This window comes from Esox lucius, chromosome 8 (genome assembly GCF_011004845.1).
Source record: "Esox lucius isolate fEsoLuc1 chromosome 8, fEsoLuc1.pri, whole genome shotgun sequence".
Lineage (NCBI taxonomy): Eukaryota > Metazoa > Chordata > Actinopteri > Esociformes > Esocidae > Esox > Esox lucius.
This window is the reverse complement of record NC_047576.1, coordinates 37,634,879-37,648,849: the sequence shown is the minus strand read 5'-3', so window position 1 is coordinate 37,648,849 and position 13,971 is coordinate 37,634,879. Positions and strand designations below refer to the sequence as shown.

General features: G+C 42.7%; 1 protein-coding gene across 6 annotated transcripts in view; it reads left to right on the top strand.

Annotated features, from left to right (window-relative positions):
* clcc1 (chloride channel CLIC-like 1) overlaps positions 1 to 13,905 on the top strand; it is a 47,443-nt gene extending 33,538 nt beyond the window's left edge. For all 6 annotated transcript variants that reach the window (XM_020044892.3, XM_010867039.4, XM_010867035.3 and 3 more), the window contains 2 exons: positions 11,152 to 11,760; positions 13,641 to 13,905. In XM_020044892.3, coding sequence (XP_019900451.2) covers positions 11,152 to 11,760; positions 13,641 to 13,748 — 717 coding nt within the window. In that variant the 3' untranslated portion in view covers positions 13,749 to 13,905. The remainder of the gene's footprint in view (positions 1 to 11,151; positions 11,761 to 13,640) is intronic.
* The last annotated feature ends 66 nt before the right edge of the window (positions 13,906 to 13,971 follow it).

Below are 13,971 nucleotides of genomic sequence, written 5' to 3'. Positions count from 1 at the left end.
TTCGGGAATATGGGGTCCTGGGTCCTTTGCTAAGGGCTGTCAGGTCCCTGTACAACCGAAGCAGGAGCTTGGTCCGCATTGCCGGCAGTAAGTCAGACTTGTTCCCAGTGCATGTTGGACTCCGGCAGGGCTGCCCTTTGTCACCGGTTCTGTTCGTAATTTTTATGGACAGAATTTCTAGGCGCAGCCAGGGACCGGAGGGTGTCAGGTTTGGGGACCACACAATTTTGTCTCTGCTCTTTGCAGATGATGTTGTCGTGTTGGCCCCTTCTAACCAGGACCTTCAGCATGCACTGGGACGGTTTGCAGCCGAGTGTGAAGCGGTGGGGATGAAAATCAGTACCTCCAAATCCAAGGCCATGGTCCTCAGTCAGAAATAGGTGGCTTGCCCACTTCAGGTTGGTGGAGAGTGCCTGCCTCAAGTGGAGGAGTTTAAGTATCTAGGGGTCTTGTTCACGAGTGAGGGAAGGATGGAACGGGAGATTGACAGACGGATCGGTGCAGCTTCTGCAGTAATGCAGTCGATGTATCGGTCTGTCGTGGTGAAGAAAGAGCTGAGCCGCAAGGCGAAGCTCTCGATTTACCAGTCAATCTACGTTCCTACTCTCACCTATGGTCATGAGCTTTGGGTCATGACCGAAAGGACAAGATCCCGGATACAGGCGGCCGAAATGAGCTTTCTCCGCAGGGTGGCCGGGCGATCCCTTAGAGAGAGGGTGAGAAGCTCGGTCACCCGGGAGGAGCTCAGAGTGGAGCCACTGCTCCTCCACATCGAGAGGGGTCAGCTGAGGTGGCTTGGGCATCTGTTTCGTATGCCTCCGGAACGCCTTCCTGGGAAGGTGTTCCGGTCCCGTCCCACCGGGAGGAGACCCCGGGGAAGACCTAGGACACGCTGGAGGGACTATGTCTCCCGGCTGGCCTGGGAATGCCTCGGTGTCCCCCCGGAAGAGCTAGAGAAAGTGTCTGGGGAGAGGGAAGTCTGGGCATCCCTGCTTAGACTGCTGCCCCCGCGACCCGGCCCCGGATAAGCGGAAGAAGATGGATGGATGGAATGAGAGAGAATTAGTTGAATATAATATTAATATGCTGTATTCTTTTCAAACTGTTTGGGAAGAAGTTGCTTATGCATTTCAGAGTCACATACTATTAAAGCTGGTAATGTTGCAATGCGAGCTTTAGAATTTCGAAGAAATCCCATTATTCTAATTTGAAGTTGAATATTTTTAGAAAGTATAAAATACACACTCCTAATGGATTATTAGGAACACCTGTTCAATTTCTCATTAATGCAATTATCTAATCAACCAATCACATGGCAGTTGCTTCAATGCATTTAGGGGTGCGGTCCTGGTCAAGACAATCTCCTGAACTCCAAACTGAATGTCAGAATGGGAAAGAAAGGTGATTTAAGGAATTTTGAGCGTGGCATGGTTGTTGGTGCCAGAAGGGCCGGTCTGAGTATTTCACAATCTGCTCAATTACTGGGATTTTCACGCACAACCATTTCTAGGGTTTACAAAGAATGGTGTGAAAAGGGAAAAACATCCAGTATGCGGCAGTCCTGTGTGCGAAAATGGCTTGTTGATGCTAGAGGTCAGAGGAGAATAGGCCGACTGATTCAAGCTGATAAAAGAGCAACTTTGACTGAAATAACCACTCGTTACAACCGAGGTAAGCATTTGTGAAGCCACAACACGCACAACCTTGAGGCGGATAGGCTACAACAGCAGAAGACCCCACTGGGTACCACTCATCTCCACTACAAATAGGAAAAAGAGGCTACAATTTGCACAAGCTCACCAAAATTGGACAGTTGAAGACTGGAAGAATGTTGCCTGGTCTGATGAGTCTCGATTTCTGTTGAGACATTCAGATGGTAGAGTCAGAATTTGGCGTAAACAGAATGAGAACATGGATCCATCATGCCTTGTTACCACTGTGCAGGCTGGTGGTGGTGGTGTAATGGTGTGGGGGATGTTTTCTTGGCACACTTTAGGCCCCTTAGTGCCAATTGGGCATTGTTTAAATGCCACAGCCTACCTGAGCATTGTTTCTGACCATGTCCATCCCTTTATGACCACCATGTACCCATCCTCTGATGGCTACTTCCAGCAGGATAATGCACCATGTCACAAAGCTCAAATCATTTTAAATTGGTTTCTTGAACATGACAATGAGTTCACTGTACTGAAATGGCCCCCATAGTCACCAGATCTCAACCCAATAGAGCATCTTTGGGGTGTGGTGGAATGGGAGCTTTGTGCCCTGGATGTGCATCCCACAAGGCAAAAGGGGGTCAAACACAGTATTAGTATGGTGTTCCTAATAATCCTTTAGGTGAGTCTATATCAAAGTTTTATTGAAGCAACTCAATCCGGGCACTTTATACACTTTATTTATGTGCATAAAGTTAATGAGTGATGCTGTTCCTTGGACCGATTTAAAAGTGTTAAAAAGGCTGCTAAATGTTTTTAAAGTATGTATTGTATCAAGATGTTGCTTATAAATCCACTCAATCCAGACAAGCTATTCTAGCTGCCTCACTAATAGTTAGGGGTGTAACGATACATATCCGTACCATACGGTACAGGACGTTTGGTTTGGTACACATTTTGTGAACCGAATTAATGATCCGAAATATTGATATTTTCCAATAGTTGGATGGCGTCGTAGCTAAAAAAATACGACCCCCTATTATACCGAGGTAAAGTTGGTTTTATATTCAGACATTCAACAGACATTCAAAGAAAACATTTAAACTTGCATTCTTCACTGATAACAATGACTTTTCTAAATATTCTGTATTAGGTTGGACAACTTTTGCAAGCCTTTATTTGATCAAACAAATCCAAATTTTATGCACATTCTCTAACATAGAGACATGTTCAACATTTTCAAAATGCTAATATTTTTAACATGGAATTTATTTGAAAAACTTAATTCAAAATATTCTCCAGTAGACTGGAATACTTTCATTACCTTTAAATTGATCTAAATTGTACACTTAGATTTTATGCACATTTTCAAACTTTGATAAATGCAATTGTCACTAACTTTTTCAAATAAATTCAATGTTCAAAATATTTTGGAGTCGGTTGAACAACTCTACAACTTTTAATTCGATGGAAGTAATACACTTAGATTTGATACACATTTTCTAACTTTGATGAACAGGATTATTTTGCAATAACCTTTTCAAAAAAATAATAGAAACTTAATTTCAAGGTCAAAATATTACACAATAGGGTGGACAACTTTTTATTTGTTCCAGACTAGAATCTTCAACATTCCGCAAACTTTGAGTTTTATTGCAAAAACTTTACCAGAATGTTTCATAGAAACTTCATTCCAATTTAAAAATATTCTGCAGTAGGCTGGACAACTTGTACAACTTTAAATTTGACGTAAATCGTACAATTACATTTTATACACATTTTCTAACTTGCAAAATTACTATTATATCGCAATAACTTTTACAAAAATAGTAATAGATACTTCATTGCTGGTTCAAAATATTCTACAGTAGGCTGGACAATTTTTATATGTGGGTGAATTGATTTCCTGCCTGTTGGGCCCTGTCCGGGGCCACCGTGTCGCCGGACCCCCCCGTTTCAGTTCCAAGGTGTTACGCTGCTATATTATTGTGCTGGGGGATATGAGGAATGCACTTTCTAACTTTTCTCAGTCTCCTCCAGTTTAAAATTTTAGGAGGAGATGAGGTCCTGGTCCACACCTGCGGAGTACCTGGTTTGGGGGGCCCGTTGCTGTCCCTGTCCTTGTCCACCTGGTCATACTTTTGACCTAGTCTAGAATCAAATAGACTCTGGATTTAGCCCAGAGAAATGTATTTATTATTCTAATTGGACTCTTAATATCTCCCCTGGCACATCCAGAAGAGGACTGGTCACCCCTCTGAGCTAGGTTTCTTCCTAATATTTGGCCTTCTTAGGGAGTTTTTCCTAGCCACTGAAATCCAACACTACTATTGTTTGCTCCTTGGGGTTTAAGGCCGGGTGTCTCTGTAAAGCACTTTGTGACAACTGCTATTGTAAAAAGGGCTTTATAAATAAATTTGATTGAAATTTGATTGATTATAAACTTTACATTTTTCAAAATAGTACACTTAGATTTTAAACACATTTACAAACTTTGAAAAATAGTTTATCGCAATAACGTTTTTAAATATTATCATAGAAACTTAATTCCAAGTTCAAAATATTCAATATTAGGCTGGACAACTTTTTTTTACCTTTTATTTGATCGAAATAGTACATGTAGGTTTCATACACATTTTCAATCTTTGAAAAACGCTGTTTTAACGCAATAACGTTTTCAGAAAGTATCATAGGGTGAACATTTTTACAGAAATTACCACTGGAATCTTCAAAATTCCGCAAACTTTTGAAAAACACAGTTTCATTGCAATAACTTTACCAAAAGGTTTCATAGAAACTTAATTCCAAGTTCAAAATATTCTACAGTAGGCTGGACAACTTTTACAATTCAAGCCTGCAGGGCACTCTTTTGGAGTTTAACTCCAAAAAGACCAGTTAACCAAAGTTAACCACAGGTTCCTGTTGATCTTATGATGGACATGTGTTGTGATATAAACAAACGAACCGTCAACAATGAAATAAAAGCCTCTTATTTACGAGAGCGGTTTGAGAGACCTCCAGCTTACAGTGTGGTCTCTGCTCAGGACTGTCCGACCGACGAGCTAGCGGCCCGGGCAGGCACTAACTGGCTGTCGCATCACTTCATGGAGCTTCTCAACTCCGAAAACTTTGAAGCAAATTGTCAATTTCTAAAACGTTGTCAGAAGTGAATTTAGTGATTAATAAGATGGCGATGTGGTGTTTGGAGACTCCAAAGCACGTATCACTCTGCAGTTACTGTGCTCAACGAACAGCGGGTGCTGCTGTGAGCCCCTCCCCCGTCCAAAAGCACTCACAGGCGGTCAGTCTCTCAGTAGCCTCGCGCAGCAGTGAGGACACTCACACCACTCCGCGTCCAGGCTGCAAATGAATCGCGCATGGCCGCCGCCGTTCCCGCCCTGATTTACAGAGCGAGGTGTAAATGTGAATGTTTCTAAACTCACTCACACACAAAAATAAATCACTGCATTTGACTCACATACCTGCATTCACTCCAGTCTAGTGTCTTGTCCAAGTTGGCTTGTGCCATCTCTCGCTAGTCTAGTTGTTATCTATCGATATCAATTTACTTCAAAAACCAAACAGTCTTTTTAAAGACTTCCCACAAACAGTCTTTTTAAAGATTATCCCCATCTCGGCCATAGCCAGTAATTGTTTCTTAGCTCTTAGCTAACTACCCCTCTGCCTTTTTCACCGTGTTGCAACACCCATGCGAGACACACACCCACTCACTCACTCACTGACTCACTGACAAAGAACTACAATCGTTAAGTCTTAAAATAAAATTTGCATTGCCCATAAAATCATTATTTTGTTTGTTGAATTAAATATCGTGCCTTAGTCCCGACTGATTAGCCGCCGATACTAGTCTCTCAACATAGCCACACACACGCACACATCTTTACATCGTAGCCTAAACTTTATTGAAAACACAACCAATCCACATCCAAATTATTTTCAAAACCAAACAAAAATGGAGAGATTTGTAGTGAGGACCAACAAGGCAACCGACGCACCACCACCTGCAAAAAAGCTTCGAAGGTACGATGAAGCATAACTGCAGTTTGGGTTTACATTCATGGCTGATCTGAGACGTCAGTGTGTCGTGTGTGCCGAGGTGCTGGCAAACGACAGCATGAAGCCCTGCAAACTTAAAAAGGCACCTCGAAACAAAGCATGCTGGCATTAAGGATAAACCGGCTAAATATTTTAAAAGAAAGGTTGATGGCCTCCATCAGCAACAGGCAGCAATTTCAGTTCACAGCACTGTGTCTAAACAGTGTTTGGAGGCATCGTATGTAGTGGCCAAAAGAATAGCTAAACTGGGTATACTGCTTACAATTGCAGAGACTCTCATTTTGCCGGCCGCGCAAGACGTGCAGAATAATGATAGGGGAGAGTGCAGCAGCCAGGCTCGGTGCAGTACCACTGTCCAATGACACAGTCGCTAGGAGAATTTCAGACATGTCTAATGATATCAGAGAGCAACTGATAGAGTTCATAAAAAAGAGTCCTTACTACGTGCTGCAGCTGGACGAATCCACTAATATTGCTGGGCAGGCAATGCTCCTCACCTATGTCAGGTATCTGCAGGACAAGGCGATTTTGCCGGCCTCTTCAGTCACACACTAGCTCCTCTTGTGAAATGGACACATTGCATGGTCCATCGCGAAGCACTAGCTGCAAAAAAAATGCCAGTTCTCTTTGACTCCATGCTGAACCAATCCGTGAAAATGATAAATCTCATCAAATCACGGCCGCTAAACTCTCACATCTTTGTGGTCCTCTGCCAGGAGATGGGGTCAGGGCACGAACAGCTGCTTCTGCACACTTAAGTTCGCTGGCTCTCCAGAGGGCGGGTGTTACAGCGGTTGTATGAGCTGCGAGAGGAGGTGAAGTGTTTTTTGACAGAAATCAAATCAGATCTGGCGAAGCATCTGGATGACACTATGTGGCTTTTGTCTCTGTCCTTTTTGGGCGATATATTTGACCGCTTGAATGGCCTAAACCTGTCTTTGCAAGGCCGCGAAACTCATATTTTGCTCCTTGCAGACAGAGTGGACACCTTCACACAAATACTTGACCTCTGGCATGGCCGCATCAGTCGAGGGAGCTACGACATGTTCCCCAGCCTTGCAGACTTTATCACTGATGCAGGCACGTCACACGATTTCTCCTCTCTATTTCAGTCAGCGTCTGAGCACCTGTCAGCAATGAGAGAACAATTTGCGACGTACTTTAGAGGTTTATCGCTCTTTTGCGTGGGTTTAAGATCCATTTGTGTGCACAGCAAAGAGCTGTCATATGATATGCAGGAACAGCTTATTGAGCTGAAGAGTGACAGTAGGCTGAAGGAACTCTTTACCTCCTGCCCTCTTTTGTCATTCTGGGCAGCATTGATGCAGGAATACCCTCAACTCTGTGACGTCACCTTGAACATTCTCCTCCCTTTCGCGTCGACATTTGTGTGAGGCAGGATTCTCAAAAATGACTGCACTCAAAACGAAATACCGCAATTGGACACAAATCAAGGATGATTTGAGGCTATGTTTATCAGACATTGCGCCAAGAATTGAGGTTCTTTGCAAGGCAAAGCAGGCTCAGGTCTCACATTAACATCACCTAAAAGCTGTAAAAGTTGTCCACCCTAGGGAATAATATTTTGAACTTGGAATTAAGTTTCTATGATGGTTTTTGAAAAATATATTACAATATAATAGCGTTTATAAAAGTTTGAAAATGTGTACAAAAGCTGAGTGTACTATTTCGATCAATTTAAAGGTTGTAAAAGTTGTCCAGCCTACTGGAGAATATTTTGAACTTGGAATTAAGCTTCTATGATACTTTCTGGAAAAGATATTGCGATATAATAGCGTTTTTCAATGTTAGAGAATGTGCGTAAAGTCTAGGTTTGGTAAAGGCTTGTAAAAGTTGTCCAACCTAATATAGTATTTTCAAAAGTCAGTCAAAGTTATCAGTTAAGAATGCAAATAGTTGTAATGTATAAAGGTTTACTTTGAACCCCAGTTGAACCCCTGTTGAACCTCTGAATTTATAACCAACTTCGGTACCTATTATCGGCGACCTTACCGTTTTGTTCAATAACGTTACATTTTTTATTTCCATTACAAATAACACATCATAACCTTCCCTGAAGTGTTTTCTTGAAAGCTAACTGCATTGCTAAACTTCGGATTAAGAAAAAATGAAGACTGTAGTACAGAGCGCCTTCGTGTGGACCACAAAATCCGATAAATTCAAAAAAGAATTACCAAATAATTTCCCCCCCATTGCTGCTGCCAAAAGCTGTTGTTTTTTCAGGTAAATCTTGTCTTTTAGGTCAATGTGTAACGTTTTTAATACAAAACATGCAGGTATACAGCAAATCATAATTATTAATTAATAGATTTAGTGATGCAGATTAGCATAGACTAAAGGCATTGCAGTGATGCACTTCGGAAAGTTAGAGAAATAATGTTACTGAAGAAATACGCATGTCATACAGTGGGTAGAACAAGTATTTGATACACTGCCGATTTTGCAGGTTTTCCCACTTACAAAGCATCTAGATGTCTGTCATTCATATCATAGCTACTCTTCAACTGTGAGTGACGGAATCTAAAACAAAAATCCAGAAAATCACATTGTATGATTTCTAAGTAATTAATTTGCATTTTATTGCATGACATAAGTATTTGATACATCAGAAAAGCAGAACTTAATATTTGTTACAGAAACCTTTGTTTGCAATTACAGAGATCATACGTTTCCTGTAGTTCTTGACCAGGTTTACACACCCTGCAGCAGGGATTTTGGCCCATTCCTCCATACAGACTTTCTCCAGATCCTTCAGGTTTCGGGGCTGTCGCTGGGCAATACGGACTTTCAGCTCCCTCCAAAGATTTTATATTGGGTTCAGTTCTGGAGACTGGCTAGGCCACTCCAGGACCTTAAGATGCTTCTTACGGAGCCACTCCTTAGTTGCCCTGGCTGTGTGTTTCGGGTCGTTGTCATGCTGGAAGACCCAGCCACGACCCATCTTCAATGCTCTTACTGAGGGAAGGAGGCTGTTGGCCAAGATCTCGCAATACATGGCCCCATCCATCCTCCCCTCAATACGTTGCAGTCGTCCTGTCCCCTTTGCAGAAAAGCATCCCCAAAGAATGATGTTTCCACCTCCATGCTTCACGGTTGGGATGGTTTTCTTGGGGTTGTACTCATCCTTCTTCCTCCAAACACGGCGAGTGGAGTTTAGACCAAAAAGCTCTATTTATGTCTCATCAGACCACATGACCTTCTCCCATTCCTCCTCTGGATCATCCCGATGGTCATTGGCAAACTTCAGACGGGCCTGGACATGCGCTGGCTTGAGCAGGGTGACCTTGCGTGTGCTGCAGGATTTTAATCCATGACAGCGTAGTGTGTTACTAATGGTTTAGTAGTCTCCGGTATCGGTCAAGCTGATAGCACTGCAGGTACAGGTAGCGGAATACTCTGCTTTCAAACGGCCAAAGTAAGCCATGTCAACTGACTGCTGGACATGGGTGCAGTGTGGTGGGAGGCAAAGTAGTATGACTCATTTCCTTTATGCCGCCGCAAGCACCTCTGGTTACGTGTGGCTCTTTTGTCCATCGAAGACTAGAAGGAGAGGGCGCTCCTTTACTGCATGATGTGAAATGTGCTGAAACCACTTCCTGAACAGGCTCCCATCGATGTATCCAGTTGATGACTTTCCATACAAAGCTTGAGGGGGCCTCCCAGTGTGTAGTGCTCATCAGGGAAACACTTGGTGTAGATGATGAATGGGGGGACATCCTCCCCAGATGCATTCAGACAGGCCAGTACAGTTATGTGTTCCCTGATTCCCGGGGCCTGCTGGTACACAATCTTTGTGCCTCGTGGAACCAGCACTTTGTGCCTGCTCTGGTCGCTACAAAACCCAGACTCATCCCAGTTGTAGACTTGTGTGGGTTTCTCCCTCAACCTGCTCTCTTCCAGAATCTTCTCATATGTTATAAAGAAGCTATCCATCGTCGAATAGTTGGCGCACAGAGCTCGCCCTCTGTCCAGGGTGTCTGGCCTTCTAATGCTTAAGTTCCTGTTCCTCCTCCTGAACATTGTCTCCCCTTGGTGCTGAAATCTACAATAGAATATAATCAACTATCCAGGATAAAGCTAAATTTTTTTGCATCACATAACACAAATGAGTGAATGAGTCAATACACCGATCCCCATCTACCTTTGTATTTTGTCGGCATACCAGCCTTCGTCTGGTAAAAGGGAACCCATGTCTGGCCCAGTAGTGACAGTACTGCACCAGAGAATTTTCATCCTCTGGTTTAAGAACTGTCGGGGGTCCACATCGACTGTCATGTTCACTCGGCCGTTCAGCCTGTCTGCCAAGGTCTGCCTAGGTACACCGTAACACCTAGGTAAATTAGAAAAAACTTTATTAGCAGATGAAATATACATAGACAGGTTAATCACCTCAAAACAATAGATAACTAACCTTGGCCGCGCAGCAGAGAGCGATCCCTGCCCCACAAACATCCCTGCCCCGCTGTAACAATCAATTTAACCAAACGTATGCATATGTATCAAAAAGCTGAATAATGTTACTAGTTAAAGTGAATACTGTCAGGTTTCTGAAAAGGCTCAAACAAAATGTAGCTAACAAAATCGCTCTAACTGTGGCTTTTTATATGAAGTATGCATATTTTGGAATAAGTTTCCTTTTCACACTCCCATTATGGTTAGTATTGTGGAGTAACTCCATGTTGAGCCTTCCTCTTGTTTCATGGCACCCATTAAACTCAGTTACTATTTTTATACTCGGTAAAATCCAGTTTTTTTGTGTGGGGGTTTCACCCCAGTAACTGAGTTACAAGGACATTTGTATCTTTGCAGTTACTAGGTGTATTGATACAGTATCCAATGCCTGATTAATATTATACTCCAAGGGATATTCAGTGTCTGCTTTTTATTTAATCTACCTCGGTTTTTGTGGTTGAGTAATTAAAAAATCATGTCAACTGCTATTATTGCACACAGTCCATCCATAAAATGACTTGTTAGGCAAGTTTTTACTAGTTTAAATCCCAGGACTGCCAGTGAAAATAACTGCCTGCTGTTTCAGTTCACTAGGTACTCAGTATGGCAGCCTCTTGCGAGGCTACCTTCCACTCACACCCAGCTCATTACTATGTAACACAAAATGGGTTGCAATGACTAACACACAGCTGATGAAAATGTATTACCCTTACTATTGCCAGTGCTGTCAACATTTGTCTATTATTTCATAGCAAATACTTGCAGCTACACCACATGTACTTATGTAAATGGAATTTTTTTGTTTAGGTTTATGTACTTTATTATATTTTTATTGAATTAACCCTAGCCCTGACTTCACATCGCAGTTATACTAACTGTACAGTTTTTGCCAGTGGAGATGTTTTCCTGTATGTTAACGAAGCAGTTTATTCTTCATCTTCCTCAGTTGTTTATGTACGGTAGCGCGCAGGCGGCCATCCTGCATGGCATTACCAGAACGATGCCCATCGGTGGGCCTATGGACCACCCTCCTCCAGCTATGGAACAACCCCAGCCCAGTCTGAGAGTGTTAGAACACGATCCAATGGCAGGGGGGGATGCGTCTCAAGGTTCCCCTCCTCTGCTCCGATACAGACCAGTACCATCAGTCAAGCAGGAGGCTCAGGATCTGGACAGGGCCTATGTCCCTCCGATGAGGAATCTCCAGGAGCATATTAGGGTGAATGTGGAGACCCTGAGGAATGCTGATCTGCCGTTAAGCGAGGATGAGATCGACTCAAAAAGACAGGAGAGTTTATCCGACACACTGTTGCCGGAGGATGGCTCCAATGTGGAGGATGCCAACACTCCAAGAGGAGAGGATGCCGACACCCAGATTCAGGAAGAACCAGTTTTCTCTGGTGCCATAACTAGAGGCAAAGACTCTCAGGAAGCTAATGCCTCTCAATCAAAATCCAGTGAGAGCAATGTAGCATGTGAATCGAAGGCAGTGGCTGATGGGCAGGCTAAGCAGAACGCCATGAGGCAGCCCATATCTACTATGCAAGGAAATAATGTAAGTGGTTTGTGTTGATCTTTACAGAGTTATGGATACAAAAGTGTTTCCTTTAGAAACATTGGTCACTGGGGGCTAAGCAAATGCAGCCTGACATTCTTGGTTTTCAGCTGCTAGACTGGAAGTAGATACTGGAAGTTGTGCCAGCACAAGCCATTACACTAGCTTTGTGACAAATTCTTGAAACTAGTACCTAATATTAAACTTCAGAGCCAGCACCTTAAATGTGTAAATGATATGAATAATATTCTGTCATTTAATAAATTGCAGACAGATCCAGAGCGTTTCATGAGCATTGTCAATGTGTATGACCCTCAACACATGAATAACACCATGTTTTGTTTCATAAGCTTTCTGTTAATGGGTTCATGAATGTCAAATGACTATTTTGGGTTTGATGATCCTGTCCGTAATGACAATGTTTTGCAGTAACTAACCATTCTAATATGAAATGTGAATGATGGTATGGTGTTGTATTATTATAGGTGTATTCAGATATGTCTGTATAATTGAATATTACTATATACACTGCTCAAAAAAAATTAAGGGAAAATGTAAATGACACAACGGGTAGGAAATACATTTTAAGATCACTCTCTTTCAAAAGTTTAGACTATTCCCAGTTCATATAATGACACGATTATTGATTTTATAGAATTACCGTTAATAAACTATTAGGCTGTATCTTTTGAACTGTTCAAGCTACAAACACAAAACCAACTTTGTTACACCAGTTAAGCTATCCCTAATTCAAATTTGTGAAAGTTATGTAGCTCATATCTACCACTCAAAGATTTTGAAATTTGTTCAGAACAAAATGACGTAACAATGGTCAATGGAAACCAACTGGTTGAGGGCTGGATTCAATCTCACCCCGAAAATCTAAGTAAACAATTGAAATCACAGGCTGTTCCAACTTTCCTCATGGCAACTCATACTGTGACTCAGTAGTGTGTATGGCCCCCACGTGCCTGTATGCACTCCCGACAATGTCTGGGCATGCTCCAGATGAGACAGCGGGTGGTGTCCTTGGTAACATCCTCCAAGACCTGGATCAGGTCTGGGGAACGTGAGGCTCAGTCAATGGCATCAATGCCTTCGTCATCCAGGAACTGCCTACACACTGTGGCCACATGAGGCTGTGCATTGTCCTGCACCAGGAGGAACCCAGGGCCCACTGCACCAGCGCTAAGGTCTGACGATGGGTCTGAGGTTTTCATCCCAGTACCTAACACCAGTCAGGGTACCGTTGGCTAGCATGTTGAGGTCTGTGTGTCCCTCCAAGGATATGCCTCCCCAGACCATCACTGACTTACCGCAAAACTGGTCATACTGGATGATGTTGCCAGCAGCAAAATGTTCACCATGGCATTTCCAGACTCTTTCACATCTGTCAGGTGCTCAGTGGGAACCTGCTCTCATCTGTGAAGAGACTGCTCTCATCATGCTTTTGAGACTGTGCTGGGAGACACAGCAAAGCTTTTAGTGATGGCACGTATGGATGTGAATGGGCTGCAGGTTCCGCATCATGCTACCGGTAGAGACAAGGACACTAGAAAAACACAAAACTAGAAAAGTTACAGTCAGGAAGGATAAGGAGAGAGCAACTGTCTGTGGCCACCACCTGCAAAACCATTCCATTTTTGGGGTTGTCTTGCTGTTGCCTCTCCAGTGTACCTGTTGTCACTCATTTGCACCAAAACAGGTGACATTCACAATCGTTTATGCTTCCTAACTGGACAGATTGATATCCCTGAAGTTGAATTGACTTGGTGTTATACTGTGATGAATGATATGTTCCCTTCATTTTTTTGAGCAGTGTAGTTGTCTTTTCATGTTGGCGTGATCTGTTTCTAAATATCGCTCTTTACTGTTTATAGATGCCGGAGAAGTCATCAGAAAAGAAGACTTCATCCATCTCAGGACAGCATGTTCAAACTGTTGGCCTGCCTGTACCTGAGACTGAACCCACTTCTCTAGCACTGTAGGAAATATTATTGTCATTGATGAACTGTGTTGCTTGCCTTCAGCACCATATAAATCCAGAAGCTGTCGTAGTCAGGGCTTTTTAACAATTCTCAAGCAAATGACTGCCATTCTGAATGTAATTATTTCTTAATAAACATAACACATTTAGTATCTCAAGTTCTTGTTTCATACATTTGGAACATCTATATTCTCAAAAGTGTAATACATCTATAAATTACACCA